The 25,528-nt window shown below is 37.6% G+C and overlaps 1 protein-coding gene and 1 pseudogene across 35 annotated transcripts in view; both read right to left on the reverse strand.

Annotated features, from left to right (window-relative positions):
• Positions 1–25,528, reverse strand: part of LOC110177636 (chromatin remodeler ATRX homolog) — a 597,323-nt gene that overhangs the window by 378,786 nt on the left and 193,009 nt on the right. For 32 of the 34 annotated variants that reach the window (XR_015273279.1, XR_015273296.1, XR_015273290.1 and 29 more), the window contains one exon: positions 21–196. The exons of the other annotated variants lie outside the window; for them this stretch is intronic. Coding sequence is in view for 24 of the 32 variants with exons in the window: in XM_086840143.1 (XP_086696269.1) it covers positions 21–196 (176 nt within the window). In the remaining 8 variants the exon portion in view is untranslated. The remainder of the gene's footprint in view (positions 1–20; positions 197–25,528) is intronic. 34 annotated transcript variants of the gene reach the window in all.
• On the reverse strand, positions 1,323–3,842 carry LOC110177554 (23 kDa integral membrane protein-like; annotated as a pseudogene). Its single transcript, XR_015273315.1, has one exon. The product of XR_015273315.1 is annotated as a 23 kDa integral membrane protein-like (transcript).

The raw sequence follows: 25,528 nt of genomic DNA on the forward strand, positions 1-25,528 counted from the left end.
AAGAACTATAAATAAGTTACCTGAACAAATTTAGATAGTTTTTTGTGTAGCACATAAGATCGTTGCTTCATTATGGTAATATCCTTTTTACTTGAGTCTTTATGCTGACCATTTTTTATAGGATTTGCATACAAATTAGCGAACTCCCTCTCAGTTCCAAGGTACAATGGTTTTATGAAGTTAACCATACTATAATCTGTAAACATAGAAGTATTACTAGTTGGTGAATTTAACTGAAGGTAATTCAATTATAAGATTTGGTCGACCCCTTATTGAAGATAGATAGATAGATATAGTCCCCAAAGTTTAATAAAATAAAATATGTGACCATATGATTATTGTTATTTACTCAACATTCCCCTTAATACAAAGCGTGTAAAATCGTATATGTTATGATAATAAATATCACTTTATATTTATGTATGTTCTTTTTGGACGGCTGATTTAAGCTGCCTCCTTTTCGATTACTCTCTTTACTCATGGTTCCGCAATGCTCCGCAGCGATTTAGATCGTTTCCGACACATACGTAATGGCATAAAATAGTACATTTGGCGGTTTAAGTTTTGATGAAAATGTACATACGCTAAATATTGAATCATCAATCGGCCAAACTGTAAGAGCTGCAGTCGTTCAGTATTGTTTAATTTCCGACGAATGTTAAAACGGGGTATCAGTTTCTGCACAGAGAATGGATCATCAGCTCGCAAGTGCTTATAAAATTTTCGACACTTTAGATTAAGATAATGCCATACAAATCAAAAGATACCGTTTAATAGCATAATAAAAAAGTTTTATTTCGATTATATTTAGATATCTAAGAATTAATTTATGAGAAAAAATACAATCTGACAATCAAAAAATGTTCTTACTTTTTAACAGAGAATACTTTAATAATTGCATGGCCAATTTGAATAGCACAAACGTCCAATCCAATCCTCCAATCCCGTTTTTATCAAATTTATCAACTTTGACTTGTCCAAGGACTATGAAATCGTCACCCATTCCCCAATATGACAGTTTTCAGGTTATTTTCATTTTTTTGGGCTTGGTTTGCCACTTTTGCGTTTAAAATTCCCCTAACATTTTTATTTGGGCTTAAGTCTGGACTACATGGGTTACATAATGAGTTATATAATGACTGCATTTTTTCACAATATGCTCAAATGCTCAGAGTCCTAGTCTTAAAATATGTGAATTTTTGCTTATTTTCGTCTAGAAACCAGTACAATATCATTTTGGTATTGTCAGATATAAGTAACACTTCTATGGCATGACGTAGGATTTACTCGAGATAATGCTCCCATTTTCTAAAAAATAAAACAATTTTACAAACGTTCACGTCAGACTGTAGGTAATTTAATATAGTTACAAAATATAATTTCAGATAAAAATTGTGCTGTCTAGCATATATTTTAAGAGACTTCCTAAATCTCCGCCATTTTTTATAATTATTTATTCTTTCAATAGTTTTTTTCTAGTGTAGGTATCTTGTAATTTGATACTTCAATTATTAACAAGAAAGGAAGCTAACTTAAAAAGCAAAGATTTAATGCCTGCTCTTATTATATTCTCTTATATTTATTGTTTTACAGCAACAGTTTTATATTCACAGTTTTTTATTTTCGCATTACATTTGACGATCGTTTCTATGCCATCTATATGATATAGTCGCTCGATTTTCATAAAATTAAATCAGAACTTACATATAAAATATAAAAAATAGGCTAAATCTCTAAGTAGAAAGAATTATTTTGAAACACATCGAATTTATAAATGTTTGTTGTATTAATTTTTAATTGGTCTTATGGCAGATTTATGCTATAGTCGTCTGATCCGGTCCGCTCAGACTCATGTACAAGTGAAAGAGCCACGCAGATAAAAACGAGCAATTTCCGCTACTAAAACAGGAGGAGGACCCATTACATCGCAGGTATACATATGTCTTAGGCCCAAGAAGCGGTTATGTATTTATAGATGTGAAGACAGATGCTAAACAGTGCAGTGCTGCGGCTTGACCTTTTACATAATTCTCTTATAAAAATGGTAAAATTGTAATAAATATTATTAAAACTAGTTTAGATTTCTTACACTAGCGCTTGTGAGTTATTTTCAACGATTTCATTGAAATTCATGTGTAAGTTAGATCAACCCCTAGCATAGTACTGGGTTCGTGTAGTTTTGAGTTTCAATTTCAAAAATTATACCAATTACTTTTCAAATTTCCGAACCAATTAGAACATGTAATATTTTCTTATTTTGCTTCAAAAGTCGTCACCATCAATACATGTATGTAATTTGCTTTATCCTTGAGAAGGATCCCCTAAAGGGTTTCTTTAGAAGTAAGATCGCCGAGCATCGTTGCGTAAGCTGTTGCACAGGCGACAAGAGGCAATGGACAGCATGAGCTCAAGACCGATCAGCACAAAACCAATAATATTGAAAATCTTGGTCAGGTGCAGCCGGTATGGATTAGGTTCTCGGGCTTGCTCTTATAATGGTCACGGAAACAGGTCACTGGGGGTAGGCGTTCGTTCACAATATAATCCTGGGGACTGCCTCGACCACAGCACTGGAACCAATTCTGGTAGAGCGACATGGCACCTGGACTGTTTAGCTCCTCCACCCAGGTTTGGTCCAGAGCGCTGGCTAGGTTGGCGGCCACCGACTCATTCTGGGTGAACAGCAAGTAGACCACGGCGAACTGGGCAATGATGACGAGGCATAGGAACATAATGAACGTGACTGTGCAGCACACATTCTCGCGCCAGGCGGAAAGGTATCCCCAGAGGACCACCACCAGGGCAGCTACTCCCAGACCCACGTATCCATAGGGCGCCAGAGAACCGATTTGATTCAGATTATAGGACACTAGTACATAGAAACCAAAGGATATCAACACTAGGGCCAGCAACGTGCACAGTATGTCCAGGGCAAAGACCACCAGTTTCGCTTTCGACGTGGATGCCATCGTGGGGAATAGTCCTTTGGTTCTGTTTAAAGATTCTATGCCTTGAATTCCTGGAGAGAAGACGCCAGGTCGTGAGAGCGAACTGCTTGGCGCGGAACTGCTGTTTTTCTCGTCTCGGAACTAAGTGAATGAAGACCTTACTCTTCGTATCGGTGGTTCCTCGTAGCTGTGAGTTTGGCCTCCAAGTCCAATGGTTGTTGTTGGGCGGTCGGACAATGACCTTAGCTAACTACACTCCCTCAGGAACGAGGCCACCCTCGTCCGACCTGGGTGACTCGCCGATCAGTTAAGCCACTTAACACTTAACACTTACGTGATGCCTTCATCTAACATACGTAAGTAATGGGATGCAAATTGCTGTGTTGGATGTCGCAGTGCGCTATGTCTCCACCGTGAAGCTCCTGGGCGCATGACCATAGCGCTTGTAGGCAAAATGTAGCTCTCGGTGATATGGAGCAATTTTTGGCCGAGTGGGTTTCTCTACTACAATCCGATATGACTTAATTTAAAGAAATTTAATAATGAAATACAAAATGATAATAAATAGTAAAATTTTTACGAACGCAACGGAAAAATTGTCTTTAATGGGGTGTCTGTGGGCTATTCAATCCCTACACCTTTCAGATTTAGCTAATGATATTGACTTTAGCAAGAGCTATTGCTAGTAATACATTTTGTAGCTCCATTGCAATCATCCTATTTTGGGTCAATAATGTACCATATAGGTGTCCCGAGTCAATTTGGAATTCTTTAGCCTAACTCAGAAGTTGATTGACAGTGGCGAAAATTTTATTAACTTGATCCTGTACCTTATTTTTAATATTTATTTCCCTATTCTTTGCATTAACTAATTGAAATTAATTATGTTTTTTTTTCAAAGTCCCCTGCGTCTGGCGCTCCCGCAACTACTTTTAACGCCGTTCCCAAGAAGTCTTAACTCCTAGTTACCCTATGGGGGATGCTCAATGTATCGAGAAGGTCACACAGGTGAGCGACACCTACGCTCAAAAATTTCTGCATGTGTTTCTGGGGATCAACATGTTGATCATGCCACCAGTTTCTTTCACCACGCGCCTATATTCTGAGAGATTCGCCGAATGCTTAACGATCGCGAATTCTTCCCATACTAAAATACATCAATGATGGGAATATTTTGGCCTCTGAGTAGTGTGTGATGATGTTATGGTCTAAAGGAATAGCAGGGGTATGGATGTAAACCTGTAATTTTGGACATAACATAAAAGACCAAAACATAAAAGATGAAGTGTGATTAATTAAATCATTTGTAAATATGTAAATGTGTAAAAATAATAAAAACGTAATTATGACAAAAACTTATGCCAAATGGCTAGCGATAAAAATAGTAAAAATGATCAAAAAATACCAGACGTATGGCAACATGGTTGTGCTTTGCATACCTAAGGTTGTCCTTGTGGACCACCCTCCCCTTAATGAGGACTGTAGTCCCCATGACTGCTTCCACAGTTTTCTCCCCGCATAACGGTGAATGCTTATTGCCTAGCCTCCTGTTGGATTCCACTAGGACTTTGTAACCAACTTTGAACATCCTGTTTTGTCCCGAAGCATTTTCCCTGTTTCTCAACTTAACTTGGGAATGCTTATACTGTATTTCGAGCTGTGGGTCACCCGATTGATCGATGATCGAATGGCAGTGGTCAGCAAAATAAGCTCCACGATGCCTTTGTCGATTTTAAGGCATCTGGCAAGCTCTACCAGAGTGCTGTTGAAACGCTCCACTTGTCCTTTTGAGACGCTGTGGAGGGCCGGTACATTTGATTTGCTAACGCCGAAGGGATTTTTCAGCATTGTCGCAATAAATGACTCTGACTCATTGGTTCTAGAGGGAATTGGCTGGACCATGGTAAACTTTGAAAATTTGTCAATGCATGTAAGGAAGTATTTCCTATCTGTGGAGAAAACGTCGATATGTAGCATTTCCAACATGAGAGGGGACTGGCTTTTCGCCGAGCTCGTCTTTCTTTGGTTGTTATATTTTCCTTTGGCGCAGGTGTTGAAGTTAGTGACTATTTCATTAGCTAATCTGTTTATTTTTCGGAAGTTGTACTCCGAAAATACCTGCTTAACCTTCTCCTGTGCCGATCTGTGACCCCCGTTATGCACGGTATTGAGGACTTCTCGTTTCTCAGCTACTGCAAAAATATCTGTAACTCGGTTTTTGCAGTGCCAAAATTTGGTGGCTGGGAATTGCCGAACCAATTCGTCCTATATCATCGCTAGCGTGTGCAAAACGCGTGTGACCGCACAACGGTGTCCGCGAGCTCCTTAAGCAACGACTGCTTGCATGTAAAGTCTATGTTATGCCGTCTCTTGTTTCCAAAGAGCACGAAGCTGCTTTTAGACGGAAAGCGTGCCTCCTCCAGAGTTATCTGGTTTTGAAAGCCATTCAAAGGCTTATCCTTGGTTTCAATGGTGTTCGTGAGCGACATTTTTTTGATCCTGTGCCTCCCCTGCGCTCACCTTTTAGGATGTCTGAAATGGGCCTTGCTATTGATGCAAAATCTTTAATAAAGCATCGATAATAGCTGGCCAGGCACAAATTCTTTATTTATGTGTTGATACTCTCATTTGCAGACTCTTAAGTGCAGAACTCGAACTTTCCTCCTTTTACGGAAACGGAAGTTTTTTCTCGGTCACGCTCTGCCAGTGTGATTTGGTGATAGCCAGACTTCAAATCAAGCGTTATGAAGTACTTCGCCTTGCCCAAGACCCTAGTATCTTAGATATGTTTGCATGGGGATATAATACAAGATGCATTTTTCGATTGCCCGCTTCGTCGGTGGGTTGAATTTACAAAATTTTTGTCGTGACAGTCACATACAGTGACCCTTACGTATCATTACGTATCAGATTATTTGTGTGTTTTTTGTTGTTGGCTTTCCGAACTCCAAATGACTGTCAACTGCAGTCGAGTTACAGTAGAGTAGTATGTAAAGTATTTCTTGTTCCTGTTTGGTCTAGGGTATATATATTTGTATTCATTAGGTCAGCATCAAATAAATTTGTTGCCAGAGCCATAAATTTAAATTAATTTTTAATTAAAATCAACAACTTTTTCTGCCTACTTAAATAAATTCTAGTATATTTATGGCTATGATTGGTACGGTCAGGCTTAGCTCTATCGCATTTTATTTCGAAAAGTTTACTTGTGGAAATATGAATAAAAGTCAAATAAAATGAAGTAAAACTTAACGCAGTGATTGCAACGGGCAGGAAGCGGATTGCTATGATGTATTTGAGAAGTGGATATATTGCCACTTACAGCTATTTTTCTTGGTAAGTACCATTTTATGCAAGTTTCTGAGAGCACAATGCGCCATACATACATTTGTACATAACAAACATCACTGCAGCAGCGCATGTCATCAATAGGCCACTGTCATCAACAAGTCATCAACGCGCCCACTGCGACTTCTACCGAGGCGACGTTTTGCCGACTGCGACTTCTACCGAGGCGACGCTCTGCCGACTGCAACTTCTACTACGACGCTCTGCCCACGATACAGTTATGGCGGTAGTCTAGATGGCAGTCGTCAAGAGTACCATTGCCCGGCCGTCGATGAATTTTGATGATGAAACATCGATGAATTGTTGATGAATTTGTTGATGCCTCGGTAGAAATCGCAGTCGGCGCGTTGATGAATTGTTGATGACAGTGGACTATTGATGACATTTCTTGGACGTTGATGCACTAAGGTCAGTACATTCAAGTGGGCCGTATGACACCAGGCACGTGCCTGTTTGGGTTAGGTGTTATTAGGCGCGATGGAAAATATAGGACAGAATACGAGGAAATTGACTACCGGCGTGCTGCCAGATTGTTAGCTTGCATGCTTACCAAGTTTGTTAGTATTAAAGATTTTAATTTGGGAAGGGTATCTACGTTAGAGATTAGTGTGTACAAATCATTATAATTTGCATATAGCACTCTAAAAGGTTCATGCACTTCAAAGGAGGTTCTACTGTGGCGCAACACTAATGGGATATAGGATCTAGTAGTTCTACATGGTACATGGAAATTAAGCTGACTCAACAAGTCAGGACTTTCCACATCACCATGTATAAGGATAAAAATAAAGGTTATCCCTAGCATCGTTCTACGATTGGCTAAGGACGGCAAGTTTATTAATAGGAGTCTACTAGAGCAGGAAGGTAATCTTTGGTTTGCATCCCAATTTAAACCGCGTAGAGCGAAATGTAAAAAGTTCTTTTGAACCGACTCAATGCGTTTACTATGGCATCCATATTCTAGGATAGGACGAACTAAGGAAGTATATAAGGATTTAGTAACATAGGGGTCATTGAATTCCTTCGACCACCGTTTAATAAATCCAAGCACACCCCTGGCTCTATTCACCATAGACGAAATATGATCAATAAAGTCAAGTTTTGGGTCCAAGCGGACGCCCAAATCGTTAACAGAATTAATTCTTTCCAAAGAGCAGCAGTTCAGCGTGTAAGTAGCAAGCTTAGGAACTACACGAGAGAATGTCATTAGCTTGCATTTCGAGCCATTTAAGTTTAAAAAGTTTACACGGCACTAAGTTTGAAAATTATTAAGATCTGTTTGTAAATCCGACTGGCAGGCAACGTCATTGTATTGCACGCAAAGCTTGACGTCATCTGCGTACATAAGTACTCTGGAGTTAGTCAAGACTTTGGGCAGGTCATTTATGAACAATGTAAACAATAAGGGTCCCAAATGGCTTCCTTGGGGGACGCCAGATGTAACCCTTAGAACATTGGATAAATTATTCTTAAAGAGGACCTTTTGCGTCCTGCCATTCAAATAACTAGAGATCCAATTAAGAAGATCACTTGAAAAACCCATTGAATCGAGTTTTCTAACGAGGAGACAATGGTTAACAGAGTCAAATGCTTTACTGAAATCAGTATAGATTACATCTGTCTGGCAATTATTATGGAAGCCCTTTATAATAAAGGAAGAGAGCTCCAAAAGATTTGTTGTTGTTGATCTTCGCTTCATAAAACCATGTTGACATTGAGAAATAACCGATCTACAAAGGTGTTGTAAGTGAGGGGTGATAATGTTTTCAAATAATTTAGGGATGGCGGACAGCTTAGAGATTCCTCTATAATTGCTGGCATCCAATTTGCTACCTTTTTTGTGGAGAGGAATAATAAACGATTCCTTCCAAATAATGGGATATGGGGAGGTTTCCAAGGACAAGGTAAACAATTTCAGAAAGGGATAGCACAGGGCGTCGGCACAATACCTTAGCACACAGCCAGGAATTCCGTCGGGACCTGGCGAATAAACTGGCTTGACACGATAAAGATCTAAAAGGAGAGAGCTTTCGTTTAGGCTGGGACAGAAAATTAAGTTTGATTTGTGTATGTTGTAGGAATAGGTCTGGTGTAGATACGAAGAGCAAGAATAGATTGTTTGAAAAAACTGCGAAAATAGATCGGCTATTGCCTGATCATTATTTGCGGTAGTACATATTTTCAAATGAAAGCGAGGAAGGATTTGTTTTAGGCTTACGTTTAGTGTTAACGAAATTATAAAACTGTTTTGGGTCCTGTAAGAACTGGGCCCTACAACGAGTTAAATAGTTTTTATAACACTGCGCGTTCAGCACGGTAAAGTTTGACCGAGCTGATAAATAAGATGAAAGGGCAGATTGAGAACCGGTGATTTTAAATCTAGCATAAAGTCAAGATTTTTTATTTTTAAGTCGCCTCAACTCTTTAGTAAACCACGGCGGTTTATTCGAGCTTGGCGGATAATATAACGGAACGCATTCAGTAAAAAATGAGTTCATGGCACTGTAAAAAATATCCACGGCAACTGCCATGTCAGTGCACATGTATGGATCGGACCAATTGAACTCGTTTATAAAATTATTCAGCCGTTCAAAGTCCGTTTTGCGAAAACATAGGACTTTATTGGCTGGACGGTCAGAAATATTCTGTACGTCACACCCAATATCAAGAGTCACATCGAAAGTTGGATGATAAGGATCTTCGGGCTGCGTCAGAGGCGCCACCCTTGCTAAACTGACTCTCGCAGGATCAGAGACGAAGCAAAGATCGAGCAAGCGCTGTAAGGAATTTCGAACATGGTTGACTTGAGACAGCGAAATGTCAAACAAGCCAGCGATAAAGTCATGTTGTGTAGGTGTATGGAGAGTATTGGTGGAATTATTTTAGCACCAAATAGCACCAGGGATATTAAAATCTCCTAGAACTACCAACTGGTCTCTATCCAAAAGTCTACTGGAAATCATCTGAATAGCGGAAAGGTGATTCCAATAAATAGGAAGTTCCGACAGTGGAGGTATGTAGGAACAGGTAATAAAAATGGAGCTACCTTTGATAGATAGCTTCACACAGAGGAATTCAACATCGTTACATTCCTCGAAGGTTAATAATTCTGACGTGAGCTCAGAATCTCCGGCTTTAACCAGGTTTCTGTGAGCACAATAACCTGAGATGCAAACGAAAGGCTATCAGAATACAAGTTAGGGAGCTTACTACGTAAGCCTCTTGCATTCTGATAGGAAATACCTAAGGAGTAGGTTAGTTTTTTTGGATGGGGATTGGAAGACGTAGAAGGCGCAGTGGTATCATCAGGCCTAGGAAGAGTTATTCCTACAGGCCGTTTTTTCTTTTTCTTCGCCTCGAACTCCTTAACAACGATGTGCTCTGGCCAGAAGTTGGGAGAGCAAATAGTGTTAAAGAGCTCGTTAGGGACATTTATTTTGAAAGATGAAATGTCCCTTGCGTAAGAAAATTTGAACTTTTCCACCTTTATCTTAATTTTTTCGGCTCTGGTTTTGCCTTGTATAAAGGCGAGAACATCTTCCGATGTTTGGTCAGGGGAGAGCCGCGAGACAAAAATATGTCTCGTTGGTGGAACAGCTATAAGGGCTTTTGGCAAGGTAGATTGGTTATCCGCCGTGCCATTGTCGGCCGGTATTCCGGGCCTAACACCCTGGGCAGATATATTTGTGTGGACGGGACTTTGAAGGGTCAATATTTGCGACCCCCCAGGGAATAAAACAGAAATCACCGGCGGTACGGGCACTCCCGCTGCACATTCGGATACCGAATCTTTCCTAGCGCTCGATCTCAGCACTCTTGGAATTAATGCTGAGGTCGAGGGCTGTGCCGTGAGAGGCTGCTGCTGAAAGCCCGTTGCAGGTAGTTGGGGTCCGTCTACATGCTGCCCACCAATAGCAGTTTTTTTGCGCCTAGGAGACTCATTTAATAGCGTAAGGCTATTAAATTGGGTGTCCAGCTCCAAGAACATATCAAGAGTTTTACGAAAACTCGTTAAAATGCCTTAAAACCGCTTTTGGTTTGCCGCATGAAAGACATCATCTCCCTTTCTACATCGCGACAGGCCTCACAACAGAAACGCAGGCCGATGTTTTTTTTACATCGTCCACCGTCCGAGCTGCAACTCCAATACACTTGGCGTGCATGACGTTGTCGCACAGCCAGCAGCCGATTGCAAGGTCACCTGCAGCAATTGCCTTTTTGCAGGTTTTGACGAAACAGACAATATTTCCGGACATTATAGGGACTTACCACTGTACTTGTACTTGGGAAAAATAACAACAGAGCTATGAAGAAAGAAGTGAAGAGTCACAGTGAGAGCGGGAGAGCGAATGAGATCGAATAAGATAAGAAGTGCAGCGGCACAGCTAAAGTGAGAGAGTGGGAGAGCGTGGGAAATACGTAGATAAAACGTTTAGCTGTTGCGACGGCGCAAACAAAAGCTAGACGAAGAAGGCACAAAAAGGAATGCAAAATATGAAAAAGCTAACACTAGCAGCACAACTAAATTGGAAAATAAAACCAATTATATACACAAATTAGAATAGCTGCATGCATACGCGAAGTGAACGGGAAGTTATAAACACAAATTAGTAAATTCAAGTTAACCCCGGTGGTTAGATTCAAACTTTAGTACAAAACGAGAGCCCAAGAAAAAAAACACGTCCGTTCACTTGGAAAGATGAAAGATTGATTGATTGATTGACATGCGGTACTGCAGGGTATTTATAAAAAAATTGTTTATACATATATGTATATATTTGGTTTTAAAAGTTGTTTAACTTTGAATGTTGTTTTTTTTTTTATTTTCAGGGGAGGAACATTGGATATACCAACTCTTCGGAACAATATGGACCTGAAGCAATTATTTGAGAATTAACATAAATAAAAAAAAGTATTTTATTTTTTAACAAATAAAATAATTATTTATATTTTAAACGGTATCTGTTTTTAATGTGGGTATTTTTACTGTAAATAGGGTATTTAACAGTAATCTTCGGTTATCTGAAGTTAAACTGTTAAATACTGTAATTTACTAATATTCTTGGTTAAGGAATTTCTACTGCAGAATAGTGGTTGGACTTACTGTAAAGCAGCTCACAGTAAATCCCACCCAAGATTTTGGGTTGCGGACATTTAACTGCAGAATTGCTAGGATTTACTGCAGGAATTTTTTGTGTGTAGAAATACTAGATCCTACATTCCCTTATTGTTGCCCCACTGTAGAACCGCTTTTGAATTGCATGAACCTGTTCAGAGCAGACCGCTAGCGCCTAATCATGCATGGGTGTATAGCTCTTCTCTTTGTTCTATTTCTCTCTCTCTTCTTTTTCTGTCGCATTATCTATGCTAAGCTACATTTTAAGATTATATATATTGAAGTCAACAATTCGACTGGAAGTTGCAGCTCCGACCAGAGAAGTGAAAACGAAAAAATATACACAGCATATAATCAAGCGTTAATTATTGCTAAAGGGTGGCAAATTGGTTGTCTTCCCCATAAACATTTTGGTGACCCCGACGTGATTCTTTGGTTCGGAGCCTGCAACCCGGTGTTCGTTGTTTAATATCGTTTAAACAAATCGCTTTGCTTCGCTGTCGCTTGCATTCGGTCATAAGCACACAAGCAAACTCACATACACACATACCTTGTACATAACAAGCTGAGTGCATATAGCCGGCCGCTGATTTTCGTTTAAATCGCGCTGATAAACAAAAGCTGTGTTGTGCCAAATATTGTAGAGAAAGGTGGCTCGCGCTTAAGCGTCGTTAATAGCGCCTATTGAACATATATATACCTATGCATATATAGCATAGACGTGCGTGTGCCAAAACTCCGCTGTTTCGAGGCCGACAATTACAATAACAACATTGTCGAGGTTCCGTTGCATCTCGGTGACGCTAATTAACCTCTAATCTGCGCGGTGAAAACTAAACGGGTTCCTATATACCGAAGCGGTCAGACATTTTCCCTTTATAATTCTTTTCGCGTGAGAAAATAAAGATGTCTAATACGGAAAATTCGGTTCAGCATCATAATTCATTAAATTTGGCCTTTGATTCCGCACAGACTTCGCTGGAAAAATTGGACTTTTCGGAGATAGCAAGCGACCATCGGATTGAATTCTCCACGGCGTTCATGGATGTGAAGGCGAAGATAAATCGAGGTTTAGCGGCGCTTCGCAAATCTCAATTGCCGGCTGCAACCGCTGCAAATTCAACATCCATCGACATTATTAATCATCCGGATCATTCTTTCCGATCTAGGAAGCCTCGGTTGCCAATTTTGGAGATAGCTCGGTTCCATGGATCCTACTCTGATTGGCCGGATTTTATTGCAACGTTCAGCACGGTCATCGGAAATGATGAAGAGCTAAGTGATATTGAAAAATTACAATATCTAAGGTCAAGTTTAGGCGGCGTGGCTCTAGAGACCATACGTTCGCTTGAGCCCTCGAATGCCCATTATACAAAGGCTTTGGACTTACTCAAAAATCGATTTGATAATAAAGTTCTACATTTTCAGGCACACGTACAGGCAATATTTGGGTTAAAAGGTGTCGAGAAGGGATCAGCCAAGGGTCTTCGGGAGTTAAGCGATTGCATGAATTCGCATCTGCGAGCAATCCGTACCCTGGCCACTACGCAACAAATCTTCGTCGCACGGAAGCTGATCAGAGGACGCGGGAAAAATGGAAAGAGGATTTGTCCATCAACAAGCTAGCTACGTGGGATTCTATGGAGTCGTTCCTGCAAAGGAGGTGTAGGATTATGGAAAATTCGGATCAAGCATTGGTAACGCCAGCACCAGGCCGGCAGGTGGGAAAAGCCCTGCATGGGTATAGCTTCATTGCTTCAGTTGGTAGCTTAAATCTTCCCCTATGTACGTTTTGTGATGCGAGGGATCATAATTTGCCAAAATGCTCTCGATTTCTAAATTTGAGCCCGAACCTTCGATTTAGAGAAACACCTGTGCCTCAACTGTTTGCGCAAGGGGCATAGTTTGCAGCAATGCAAGTCAACGCACTGCAGATACTGTCGTATGAAGCACCACTCATTGTTGCATTTTAATCAGGACCCATCTGTACCATCCACCGCCTCATCTCTATCATCCGATCCATTTCCCAACTCTCAGTCATCAACATCATTTGCATCAGCATTAGCATCATCGCATTCATCATCCCAACCTAATCACCGTTCATCGAACCCTCCACCAAGCCCCACAGATATTTTGCCTGTTGATTACGTGTTGCTTCCAACCGCGATCATCTATGTGAGGAATAAGGTTGGAGAATTTACGCCATGCTGAGCCATCCTAGACTCGGCATCTCAGATAAATTTCATAACTTCTCGTCTAGCGAATCAGCTCAATTTAAATCGTCGGGAGTCGCATACCCTAGTCTCTGGGATTGGGGAATCCTCTCTGAATTCCGATACGGCAGTCGACATTGTAGCGCAACCCCAGGATGCAAGCTATCGTGCCTCATTCTCCGCGGTTGTGACTGATAGTATAACTAAGTATCAGCCCCATCTCGATATAAACACAGTATCATAAAAAATTCAGGAAAATATATCGCTCGCTTATCCTCACTTCAATCAATCAGATCGAATAAATCTTATAATTGGTGCTGGACTCTTCTTTAAAATAATGGCTACGGGACAAATTCATTTGGGTAGCGCGATGCCAACCCTTCAGAACGCCAAACTTGGTTGGATCGTGTCTGGCGGGCTGTCGAGTGCGTCAACTCCTCAGTCTGTCTCAGCTGCCGTCGTCCAGGATCATTTTGATAGTGGCACACTTGCTGCCGTAGGAAAGCCAGCTGCCTTCTTGAAAAGTTGTTGGCCAATTGCAGGCCACAAAATCGCCAAGCTAGCCGTTCTGCCCCACGATGCCGATGAAGTTGGAACAGTACCTCTTCCAACGGGGGGAGTATGTTCAGAGCAGACCGCTAGCGCCTAATCATGCGCGCATGGGTGTATGGCTCTTAGCTCTTCTCTTTGTTTATCTATTTCTCTCTCTCTTCTTCCTCTGTCGCCTTATCTATGCTAAGCTACATTTTAAGATTATATATGTTGAAGTCAATAATTCGATCGGTAGTTGCAGCTCCGACCAGAGAAGTGAAAACGAAAAAATATACACAGCATTTAATCAACCTAATTCGAGCATTAATTATTGCTAAAGGGTGGCAAATTGGTTCTCTTCCCCATAAACAGAACCTTTTAGAGTATTGTGTGCAAATTATAATGATTTGTACACAATAATCTCTATCGTAGATAGTCTTCCAAAACTAAAAACTTTAATTCTAACCCACTTAGTAGACATGCAGGCGAGCAATTTAGCAGCACGCCATTATTTAATATCCTCGTTCTCTTTTCTGTATTTCATTTCCCGCCTACTAACACTTAGCCCAACATACTCGTGACCTTAGTGCATCAGTGTCAAAAAAAATACATATATATATATACGTGTTCATGTGTGAACATTCTGCCAAGGGCCATCAAGGTTAGACCAAATTTTAACTAGTAGAATACAAATACGTACATATAATTTTGCTTTGAGAATTATGAATTTTACTTTTAAAGATTTGGTGTATGGACTGCAAAAGTTACGGCTTGTATTGCCTGCTTATATTTCACGTACGTAACGAATTTATAATCAAAATTAGTACAATAATTATACATGTAATTAATAAGGTATGATCCGATAGGTGGTGCACATTTAAACTTTGTAGTTAAATTATTCATTTAACGGTTTTATTTAAGTCTATCAATCTATGGCTTATATACTTGGCTTCGAAAGGGCTCAAAAAAAAAAAAATCGGTGTATCTGCCTTTCTGACTTTAAATTATATTGTGCCACTTAGATTTTATCATCCATACAAGCTCTGCACTCAGACCTTAGCGTTAATATTTCTTCCTCTGGCAAATCAATTAAATCCATATTTGATGTTTTATATTGAGTTCTTGATTTAGAATTTGCATGAATCTTAAAGAGCTAAGCGCTTTAAGTTTCTAATTCAACCCAATACGATTTAGTATATAATATTCGCCTATGGTCTTACAATTTATTATCAATATTTTTGTCTATAAAAATACCCTTCGCAGTCAAGAGGGTATATACTTCTTTCAGCTCGGTTCCAGTATTTTTCCCTGGTAACACTCACGCCTCAGACAGTCTTTCCTTTATCTTTGGTATTTCATCTTTTAACTTTCTAGGCTTAATTATATTAGTATTAAGCCTCCCATGATTTGAATCAGTCAACTAACTTATAATACCCGCTTGAGTATTTTCACAATCCTCAATAAAATTGGAAAACTGCTTTGCCAACATAAATAAGTTTGTAGACTCCTTATATATCTAATAACTTTCTTGAAGAGCAGCCGTAATTTTTTTAATCCGCTTATTCATATACTTAAAATGATCATTAACTTCCTAATTTGTCTGTTTAAAACTACGAGCAGTCGAATCCACTAAAGACAATTGTCTGCTTCCTTATATTCGGCCGATTTTATGCCGATGAGAGGGCAAATCTTACTAATTGGCCGAAAAATGCTTGCATCCTGCATCTTTGCTTTCACTACATGAACTTTCTCATCTTTACCCTTGTGTATTTCTTCGAACTTATCTTAATCACCATCTTGATGGATGACAACTTTCATCCTTTATAAGAACTACTTGTCTCTTTTCTATATTGTGCATATCCCATTTACATCTTTATTGAAGGGTACGCAAGTAGTCCCTTTAGTCTTTTAAATAAACTTCCACCTGTCTAAATTTCCAATTTTTTCATTCTCCTCTAAAGGTTATACTCCGCATGCTCTGAAATTTCCGACGAACTAAAACTTAAAATATTCTCAGCTAAATTAAATAAGTTAAGCACTACATTAAAATCAAAAGAAAAAAACAACCAAAAAACTAAAACTGATAAGAAAGTTAAAAGCAAGATATCTGAAGATAAGTTTACAATAAGTACGGACGAAGATTTAGAATTATAAAACTATACAAATACATTATTTTAAACAAAATTATTTTAGTTCTAGTTAGCCTTAACCTATATTCTTATTCTTAAAATGCTTAAAATATTACAATTATATGTAAATGGATACCTCAATAATTATAACCACCTACAAATACTCATAAAAAAACACAACCCTAAAATAATATACATTCAAGATACACATCTCCACTCTACAAACAATATTGTCATCCCAATAAATTTTACTCTCTATCACATAAATAACTCGAACAATCCTTATGGCGGAGTAGCCCTCCTGCTTCACAACTCCTTACAACAACAACAAACCCAAATCCACAATATAAGCTTTGACTTAATCGCCGTAACCGTACACTCTAAAATCAAATTCACAATAATTTCCAGTTATATACTTCCTAACAAACCATTCACTCTACAAGAATTACAAGACACTTACAATTATATCAACACCCCTATTCTAATAACTGGTGACTTTAACAGCTGGCACAAAAGTTAGGGATCACAAAATAATAACTCACGAGGAAACTTATTATTCAAATTTATAAACCACTCCCTGCTAACCACTTTTAATAATGGCTTCCCCACCCACTTTACTACCCACCACACCTTCACACATATTGACCTATCTCTAGCTTCCCCTGAACTATACCTACACGCTAAATGGACAATTGGCAACCACTTCTCAGGTAGTGACCACTTCCCGATCTCAATTCAACTTTTTGAAAATGAATCAACTGACTCCTCCTTCATTAAAAATAAGTTCAACATTGATAAAGCCAACTGGCCTCTCTATCAAAAATATGGTAAACAATTTTCCGACGACAGACCACTCAGCCAACAAATAAACCAAGAAACTGCCCACCTTTGTGCCATCATAAGGCAGCGCGCTCATTTATCCATACCACAATATCACCCAAACTCATCCAAACAGGTCCCCTGGTGGGACACCGACCTAAAAAATCTAAAAAACAAAAAAAAAAAAAATAGCATGGCAAAACAATAACTTACAAAAAAAACCAATGCAATCCTCAAACGAGAAATAATGCAGACAAAACGCAAAGCCCTGTACGAATTTACCTTAGACTTAAATCCACAAACTCCAATTCCAACAATATGAACAAAATTCTGTGTTGAAATTCAAAACATACAATCCCAAACCTTACCACTTGAAAATGGAATCCCACAGAGACCACCATTATCTGTAATCCTTTTCGCAATTTCCTATAACAAAATAAATAGAATCATAGGTCTTCACAAATCATTCGAATTTACAGCATACGCAGATGACTACACAATTATAAAAAGACACAAAAGAGAGAGATACGTCAGTTAATATAAACCCACTGCTCGCAGACATTAATCTAAATATTTACATGTCTGTCGCAAAAAGAAATGCAACTTAGAACTTTCAATTTAAAAAAAGAAAAGTCGGTAAGAATATTAAGTGTTACTATAACTAACAATTATAAATGGGACATACACAATGTGTATTACACATAGATCGGTTGGTAATAGAAATTTCTAAGAGACTAAATATTATAAAATGTCTCTCTTAAAACTATTATTTATGTTATCAACTCAGTTATTATGTTTTATGATTATGGGTTATTTCTATACGGAAAGGCACCATAATCAAAACTTAATAAAATAAGAACAATATACCACTTAGCCATTAAAATAGCCTTCGGGGCATTTTGCTCCTCACCGATAAACAACCTGCTATACGAAGATAACATAAGACCAATAGAAGATAGAACTGAACATGCCACATTAAAAAACTTTAAAATGATTTCCACCTCCAAGAAAACGTCTCTAGAACAGATTATTAAAAAAATCTCGAAAGCAAAACAAATCCCAAAACTTACATCAACAATAAAAGATACGATTGACCACTGCAAAGCAATACTACTACACCATTCCCCCATAACAAATAAAAAAGAAACCACGCCAACGTGGTCCTTTAACTTTACCCTGCAGAACCGCGTGTCATCAATAGGCCTCTGTCATCAACGCGCCGACTGCGACTTCTACCGAGGCGACGCGACTTCTACTACGACGCTCTGCCCAAGATACAGTTACGGCGGTAGTCTAGATGGCAGTCGTCGGCAGTACCATGACCCGGCCGTTGAGAAATTTGTTGATGAAACATCGACGAATTGTTGATGAAACATCGATGTTTCATCCCCCTTGACTGTTGATGAAACGTTGATTTTTTGTGGATGACAGATACTGCAAGGTACTAAAATAAACAAATCCCTACACACATCAACAAAACCAAGCACACCACCGGTAGTCTACAATCAAAAGTTCCAAGAAATGAAAGATACCCTTAAGCAGCACACATTCTTATACACAGACGTCTCCAAATCCGTCAATGGAATTTCCTCCAGCGTAACCTCCACACAACACATCATAACCCAGCAAATTTTACCACCTTATTCATCCATTTTCACTGCTGAAATAGCAGCCATTCTTTACGCATGTAGATATGCCGAAAAACAAATAGGAAAATTCGCTATATGCACCGATTCACTATCAGCCCTTACAGCCCTAGAAAACCCTAATAACTCTACCTACTATATATTAGAAATTAGCTACATTAACTACACTGCCATTAATATAAGAAATAAACTACAATATACCAGATACCCTTAAATACATCAGTAACCATACGAAAGCTCAAAATGACCTTATATGGAACAACTCATCTGTAGACTACAAACTCATTAACACAAAAAAGGAGAGCTTTTAAAACCAACTATATCTCGAATAGATACCATTAAATGTATGAGACTCCGAATAGGAGACACTAAACTGACACACAGCCACCTATTTGATAAAACACCTCCACCCACGTGCCAACAATGTAACCTTAACCTTACCCGATCACACATATTCCTAGAATGCCCTACCTACATTTAACAAAGACGTAAATTCCTCCAAAATACTTTAAAAGAAATAGTAGATCCCATGAATATAACCATGACTATACAATTCCTTAAATCCATAAAACTTTACAATAACATATAAGTTTAACCTTACTGTATATAACTAGAACAAGTACCCACATAGATATATATATATATATACAGTCGAATCCCGATAATTCGTACCTCGCTAAATCGAAAATCGCGATAATTCGTAAAAAATTCTGTCCCCTTGAAAAAAAACTCGTTAATTCGTAAAAATTTCATACATTTTGGTCCCCTCGTTAATTCGTAGTATTTGGCGCAACGCAAAGAATATTGAACCTCTTATAAATCGTAATTTTGTTTCGAAACCTCTTAGAAATCGTAATGCGATGCGAAATATTTTGTAGTTAAAGCGACGTTAGATTTTGCAGACGTCAGAACGGAGAAGAAATTTTATATAATTTACAAACCAGAGCATTAATTCCTCAACATAAACATTATTTTTCGACTCATGATGTGCCAAATAGTGTGTTTGACAACCTAATAGGTTTAGAAAACGCAATGGAAAAAATAAAAGAAAAAAACACGAAGCAATCAAAAATGACCAATTATTTTAAAGCTTGAATTTTCGCTTTTAATAATTTAATGTTTCTGCTTAATTTTGTTTGTTAATTTTTTGTTTAATTTTCCTTTAATTTGAAAAACGTACAAATGAATGTACATATTTATTATGTTTGTTTAATTTTAATTAAGCTAAATACATATGTAAACATGATGTGAAATGTACATAAGAAAGCACTATGAATGCTGAGCAGTATCTCTCCATACTCCAATCAAATTTGAGGCAGAGTGCTACAAAATTTGGCTTAATGGACGAAGAAAAGCCGAAATTCAAATTTTACCAAGATAATGACCCCAAACATAAGGAGCAAACTTTGCGGCCATGGCTCCTGTATAACTGCCAAAAGGTTATAGATACACCTCCTCAGAGCCCTGACATGAACCCCATTGAAAATTTGTGGGTTCATTTAAAGAAAAAAGTGGCTAAAAGGCAACCGAGGAATCGAGCAGACCTCAAAACTGCAGTGCTGGAAGAGCGGCAGAGAATTCCATTGGAATTCTCTTGGAAAAGCTAATCAATTCCATGAAAAACCGCATCCGGCATGTAGTAAATGCTAAGGGGGAGCACACAAAGTACTAAAATTAATAAATTATTGTTTAAGTTGTTAAATATATCCTTTTAGCTGTAAGTTTTGTATATTGTGTAAAGAGTTTCTTGACAGTGTCAAAAATGTGAAAAGTTAATTTTTATTAATTTTTTGTTAAATCTTAAATTGTTTTGTTTATGTTTTTGAATAGTATCATTAAGAATTATCCAATAAATAGATATCCATTGAAAAAAAAATTAAAAAATCTTACTAAAAGCGTTATATTTGCATGCAAAATCAAAAAATATTTTAAATTTTCAGTGTGTAAACAGTTTCTTGACATACTGTAAGTACCCCGTTTATTCGACTCTTTCATTTTTGAGCCCCTTTAAATAGAAATCTCGATAAATCGAATTCCCGTCTAATTCGTAAAAAAAGTGATCCCCTTGCCATTTCGAATTATCGGGATTCGACTGTATATAGACTTGTTACCATACCTGTAAAAAAATAAATGTTTAAGTTAAAAAAAAAACATTATTGTCACAAATCTCATAGTACGTATATATCCATCATTGTTACATAACACATATTACATATCATAAAATAGATTTTAAGCAGAAGGCCATTGTAGCTATGGCTTAACACAAAGCAAAAATTCCCGCACTTTATAATTGCTGGTAATAATAATAAAATTCTTTGGATGTAAGTTCTCATTAAATTTATGTAAGGCCTCGTTATGGGCAGTTTCAATAATCAATCAAGCAATATGCCCTTTGTCTAGAATCATTGGATATTTCATTTTAAACCTGGATTTGGCATTCTGCATGCCGTCTACTCTGATAATTCTTTTTTTTTTTTCAATTAATGGATTTTCAGTTTTTTACCTAATTATTGGCAGCTTTAAAATCTGTGCTGCCTCGTCTGATACTATGGTACTTTGTGACCCACTATCTATCAGTGACCTTAAAATTTCAAAATCGCCATTAGCCAAATTAACTTTAATTCTTGCTGTCGCAAGCTGAAGTTACGCAAGTCTTGACTTTCATAAGTCATAAGCTATAATAATGTTTAATACATCTTATACATATTTGTAATTCCTTTACGATTTGTAATCGCTCTGCCAGATTCATCACTCTAAACTTTGGACAATGGTTTAATAAATGTCCCATCATTTTGCAGATGTGGCACCTTTCACTTTTATTTAAACATTTATTTTTATTTGAAAAGTTAAAATTTTTGGAAGGGTTTAAGGTTTTTTTCTATAAATTTTTACATTTGTTTTCAGGGTTTTCTTCCTGTACAGAGCTAGTCGAATTCAGTCGCTGCTCCAAATCCATAACATCCGATCATTTCTGGATGTCCTTGATCTTCTTTAAATGACTCTCATATAATTGAAGAGTCTGTAAGCACCATAAAAGCAAATAAAATGTCCATATGTCCGTGAGATTGGCCTTGAGTTTAAGGATGTGTATTGCCTCATTAATTGTGCCGAGAGATATTTAGAGATATTTTGAGTTGCCAAAGAAAGAAAAAATAAAAGAGCTATCCCAAATGAAACACGTGTTTATTTTTTGAGTTATAATTTCAAACAAACTTAATTTTCGTAAAGTCCTAGCTTTGGTAGACTTATTTCTATATAGACTCACGCAGATACAAGCGGGGAATTTCCGCTGCCCGATATCTTTTTCTACAAAAAAATGTGGTCCCATTACATGGCAGGTATACATATGTATGTGTTAAGCCCGAGAAGCGGTTATGTAATAATAGATATGCAAACAGATAATTTTACATAATTTTATTTATATATGTACGTGTTCATGTGTGAACAACGGGTAAGAGTAAAAGCAGTCTAAAAATAAAGAAAATGGAGAAATGGTAATGGGTCTGCAACAACTTTAACAGTATCCCGTGATGTATTGGTAATTCGATTGTCTGAAGTTTTTATAAAAAAAAAAATAAAAAAAATAAAATCACTTATACCGGAACTGGAGAAAATCCCAATACAAGCTACAATTGCTAGTTCTAATAAGCAAAGGAAAAGGATGTGATCTGAACTGCTGCTCTTTGGAAAAAAATCATATACTTGATGACTTGAGTGTCAGCTTGGATCCTAAACTTGACTGTATCGTTCATATTTAAAGTTATTAAACGGTCATTAAAGAATTTTAATGTCCATTATGTTTAAAATAACTTATTCACTTCTTTGGTTCTTCCTACCTTAGAATATTGATCTGGCGTTTGGAGCCCTTAGTATGGGACAATATGTAATTCATCGAATCGGTTCAATAGAATATTTTACTTTGCACTCTAAACTGGGATCCAGATCGAAGGTTACCGTCTTATTCTAGTAGACTCCAAATAATTAACTTACCTTTCTAAGCCAGACTTAGGATATTTATATATATCCAATTTGCTACCTATTTTGTGGAGTGGAATAATACACGATTCCTTCCAAATAATGGGAAAGTGGGAGGTTTCTAGGGACAAGGTAAACAATTTCCGAAGGGGATAGCACAGGGCGTCGGCACAATACCTAAACACACAGCCTGGAATTCCGTCGGGATCTGACTTAGAACTATGTTTATTATAACCTAATTAATGGTAACGTAGAAAGTACTGATATTTACAGTAGCTGCCAAATATTCCACAGAAAACTTGAAAGTATTGAAGACAATGCCATACAAATCTACAGATAATTTTTAATAGCTGGAGAGCTTAATCAATGAACTCAAGAATGGGGGAATTGATTTAACAGACTCTAGAGTCTACTAAGTCTTAAATCTCGTAGTGAGGAATGGAATACAACAGCAAATTTATGTGGTACAGCAAACAAGGGCACAAGGGCACAATCCCCATCCCAACCGTAATATCAGAGAACCGAGCGAGTTTCAGGCTTACCGGCCACAATTTTCTTGAGTACACGTAATAAATCCACACCAAGAAAAATATATAGAAATGTTTAATCAAACCCAATATAAACTTGAAATAAATACACAGGGAAAAATAAATAAAAATCCCTACAAACTATGTAATAAATATTAGTGCATTAAATACCAAATGACAGTGCGATTGTAAGTGTGACATATGAATACAAACTAAATAATTACAAATATCAGATCTTCCGCCTCCATATAAAAACAATCGTTTATTTACATCCGGATACTCATGTTAAAATATATGAATATAACCAGATCGATAGTCTTTTCAGCTGAATTAAAATATTCGGCCATGAGATAACTTGTGTTTAGTGTCAATCATTCAATGGCCCTATGAGTTTTACAGACCCATATAGGGATGCGTTGCGCGTATTCGAAAGTGAAGAGCGGGACGAAAGTTTCAGTCAGCGCCGGCACAGGTACGTAATTTTAAAGTGTTTAATTTTTTTTTTTTTTTTTTGAATTGAATGCATAATATCTTAAGAATATTGTGTCAAAATTCAATTTAATTAAAGTATTTTTACCTGCCTGATTTTCGTTTCATACTGAATGTTTTTGTGTTTAACAAATTAATGTGCTTTTCTCACAACTCAAGTTTTCAAAGTTGGTGTCAATCATAACTTTAAAACTACTACTATCCTTTGAAATTTTAAACGCTATTTCTGTACAAAATTTGGCGAGGTAACACTGTCATAATTTTTATTTTACAATGACAAATTAGACGATTTTTTTTCAAAAATAGTTAAATAAATACGTTTTAACCCTGTCTTCGGAAAAAAAATCACAAAAACATGGCATTTTTCGCATTATTTGATATCCGGGCAGTACCGCACAATTCCAAGCGGTCACTATTATAAGAAACAAAATTCAAGGACAAGCGCGAGCGCTATTAGTTTCTCACAATATCGTGCTCAACTTTGACGCCATTCTGTCTGCCCTATGCAAACAAAACATCTTTGCGCCTGTTACGGCAGGGACTTAAGTCGGTCCGTCGATAAGACCAAAGTCTTATGAGGTGTTACAATGAGATCGAAAGAAAAATGACCCTCGTTACCAATCATCCTCACTTTACACTGACACACAATCTGCTTAATGCAGAGGCTAGAGCTGACGCTCTATGTATACATATGTATTCGTTTCGAGTTAAAGAAATCCCTGAGGGATGTTGTGTTTCCAGCACAGCATTGATCGAAGTATGTTTGCAGCCACATATCCTAAAACGGTCGAGCGAAGAAATAAAAATAATGATTTCCACAAGGGTCAATACCATGCGCTCGAAAAAAACAAAGGAAAAATTTTGTTGCCCAGCCAGAAAAAATCGAAGCAGAAATCATAGCAACGACCCTTAGGGCAAACAGAAAAATTATGCAGACAGCTTTATAAAACTAGTATTTATTTGTTCACATCATGGCTTAAAATCGCTTTGATTGAGTTACTGATTATTCGTGGAGCTGGTAAAAGCCCCTTACTAGAACATTATAATTTTTGTATTTGTTAACCTAAGTTCAAATTTGTCAAGTCTTATGATATATGTATGTGTGTTGCCTAATTCAATTAATTTATTATTAAAACACTATGACGAGAACAGAGAATAAATAATAATCATATATTAGATAGATATATGTTGATATAGATATTGTGTTGTGCGAAAAAAAAACCACTGATAACTGGAACGCATGCAGGGGAGTGCGGTTGAATCGAGATTGGGCTCTTGCTGAAAAATTATACAATTAGATCTAAACATCTATGAGTATTATTTGGGATTGTTTTTGTTTCTTGGAAGTAGGCTCTCAGCTTAGTATCATGGAGTGCGGCTTCGCCTTGCCATTCTTGCTGATCTGTGCAGTGCGAATCTCGGTCTCTGTTATACTCGCCACCCCCATTACCTTTAGGTTACGCAAAAGGGTGCATAGATTGGAACGGACCAGAATTTCTGTGAAATTTTTGCCTCGCGGCTCGATTTTATCCTCTCCATAGCCGGCCTTATACGGCATATTTATATTGGGATACTGAGCAATGTACTTCAATGTACTTCACTTTATAATTGCTGGTAATAATAATAAAATTCTTTGGATGTAAGTTCTCATTAAATTTATGTAAGGCCTCGTTATGGGCAGTTTCAATAATCAATCAAGCAATATGCCCTTTGTCTAGAATCATTGGATATTTCATTTTAAACCTGGATTTGGCATTCTGCATGCCGTCTACTCTGATAATTATTTT

The sequence above is a fragment of the Drosophila serrata genome, unplaced genomic scaffold (genome assembly GCF_035046125.1).
Source record: "Drosophila serrata isolate PLE 108 unplaced genomic scaffold, ASM3504612v1 contig_88, whole genome shotgun sequence".
NCBI lineage: Eukaryota > Metazoa > Arthropoda > Insecta > Diptera > Drosophilidae > Drosophila > Drosophila serrata.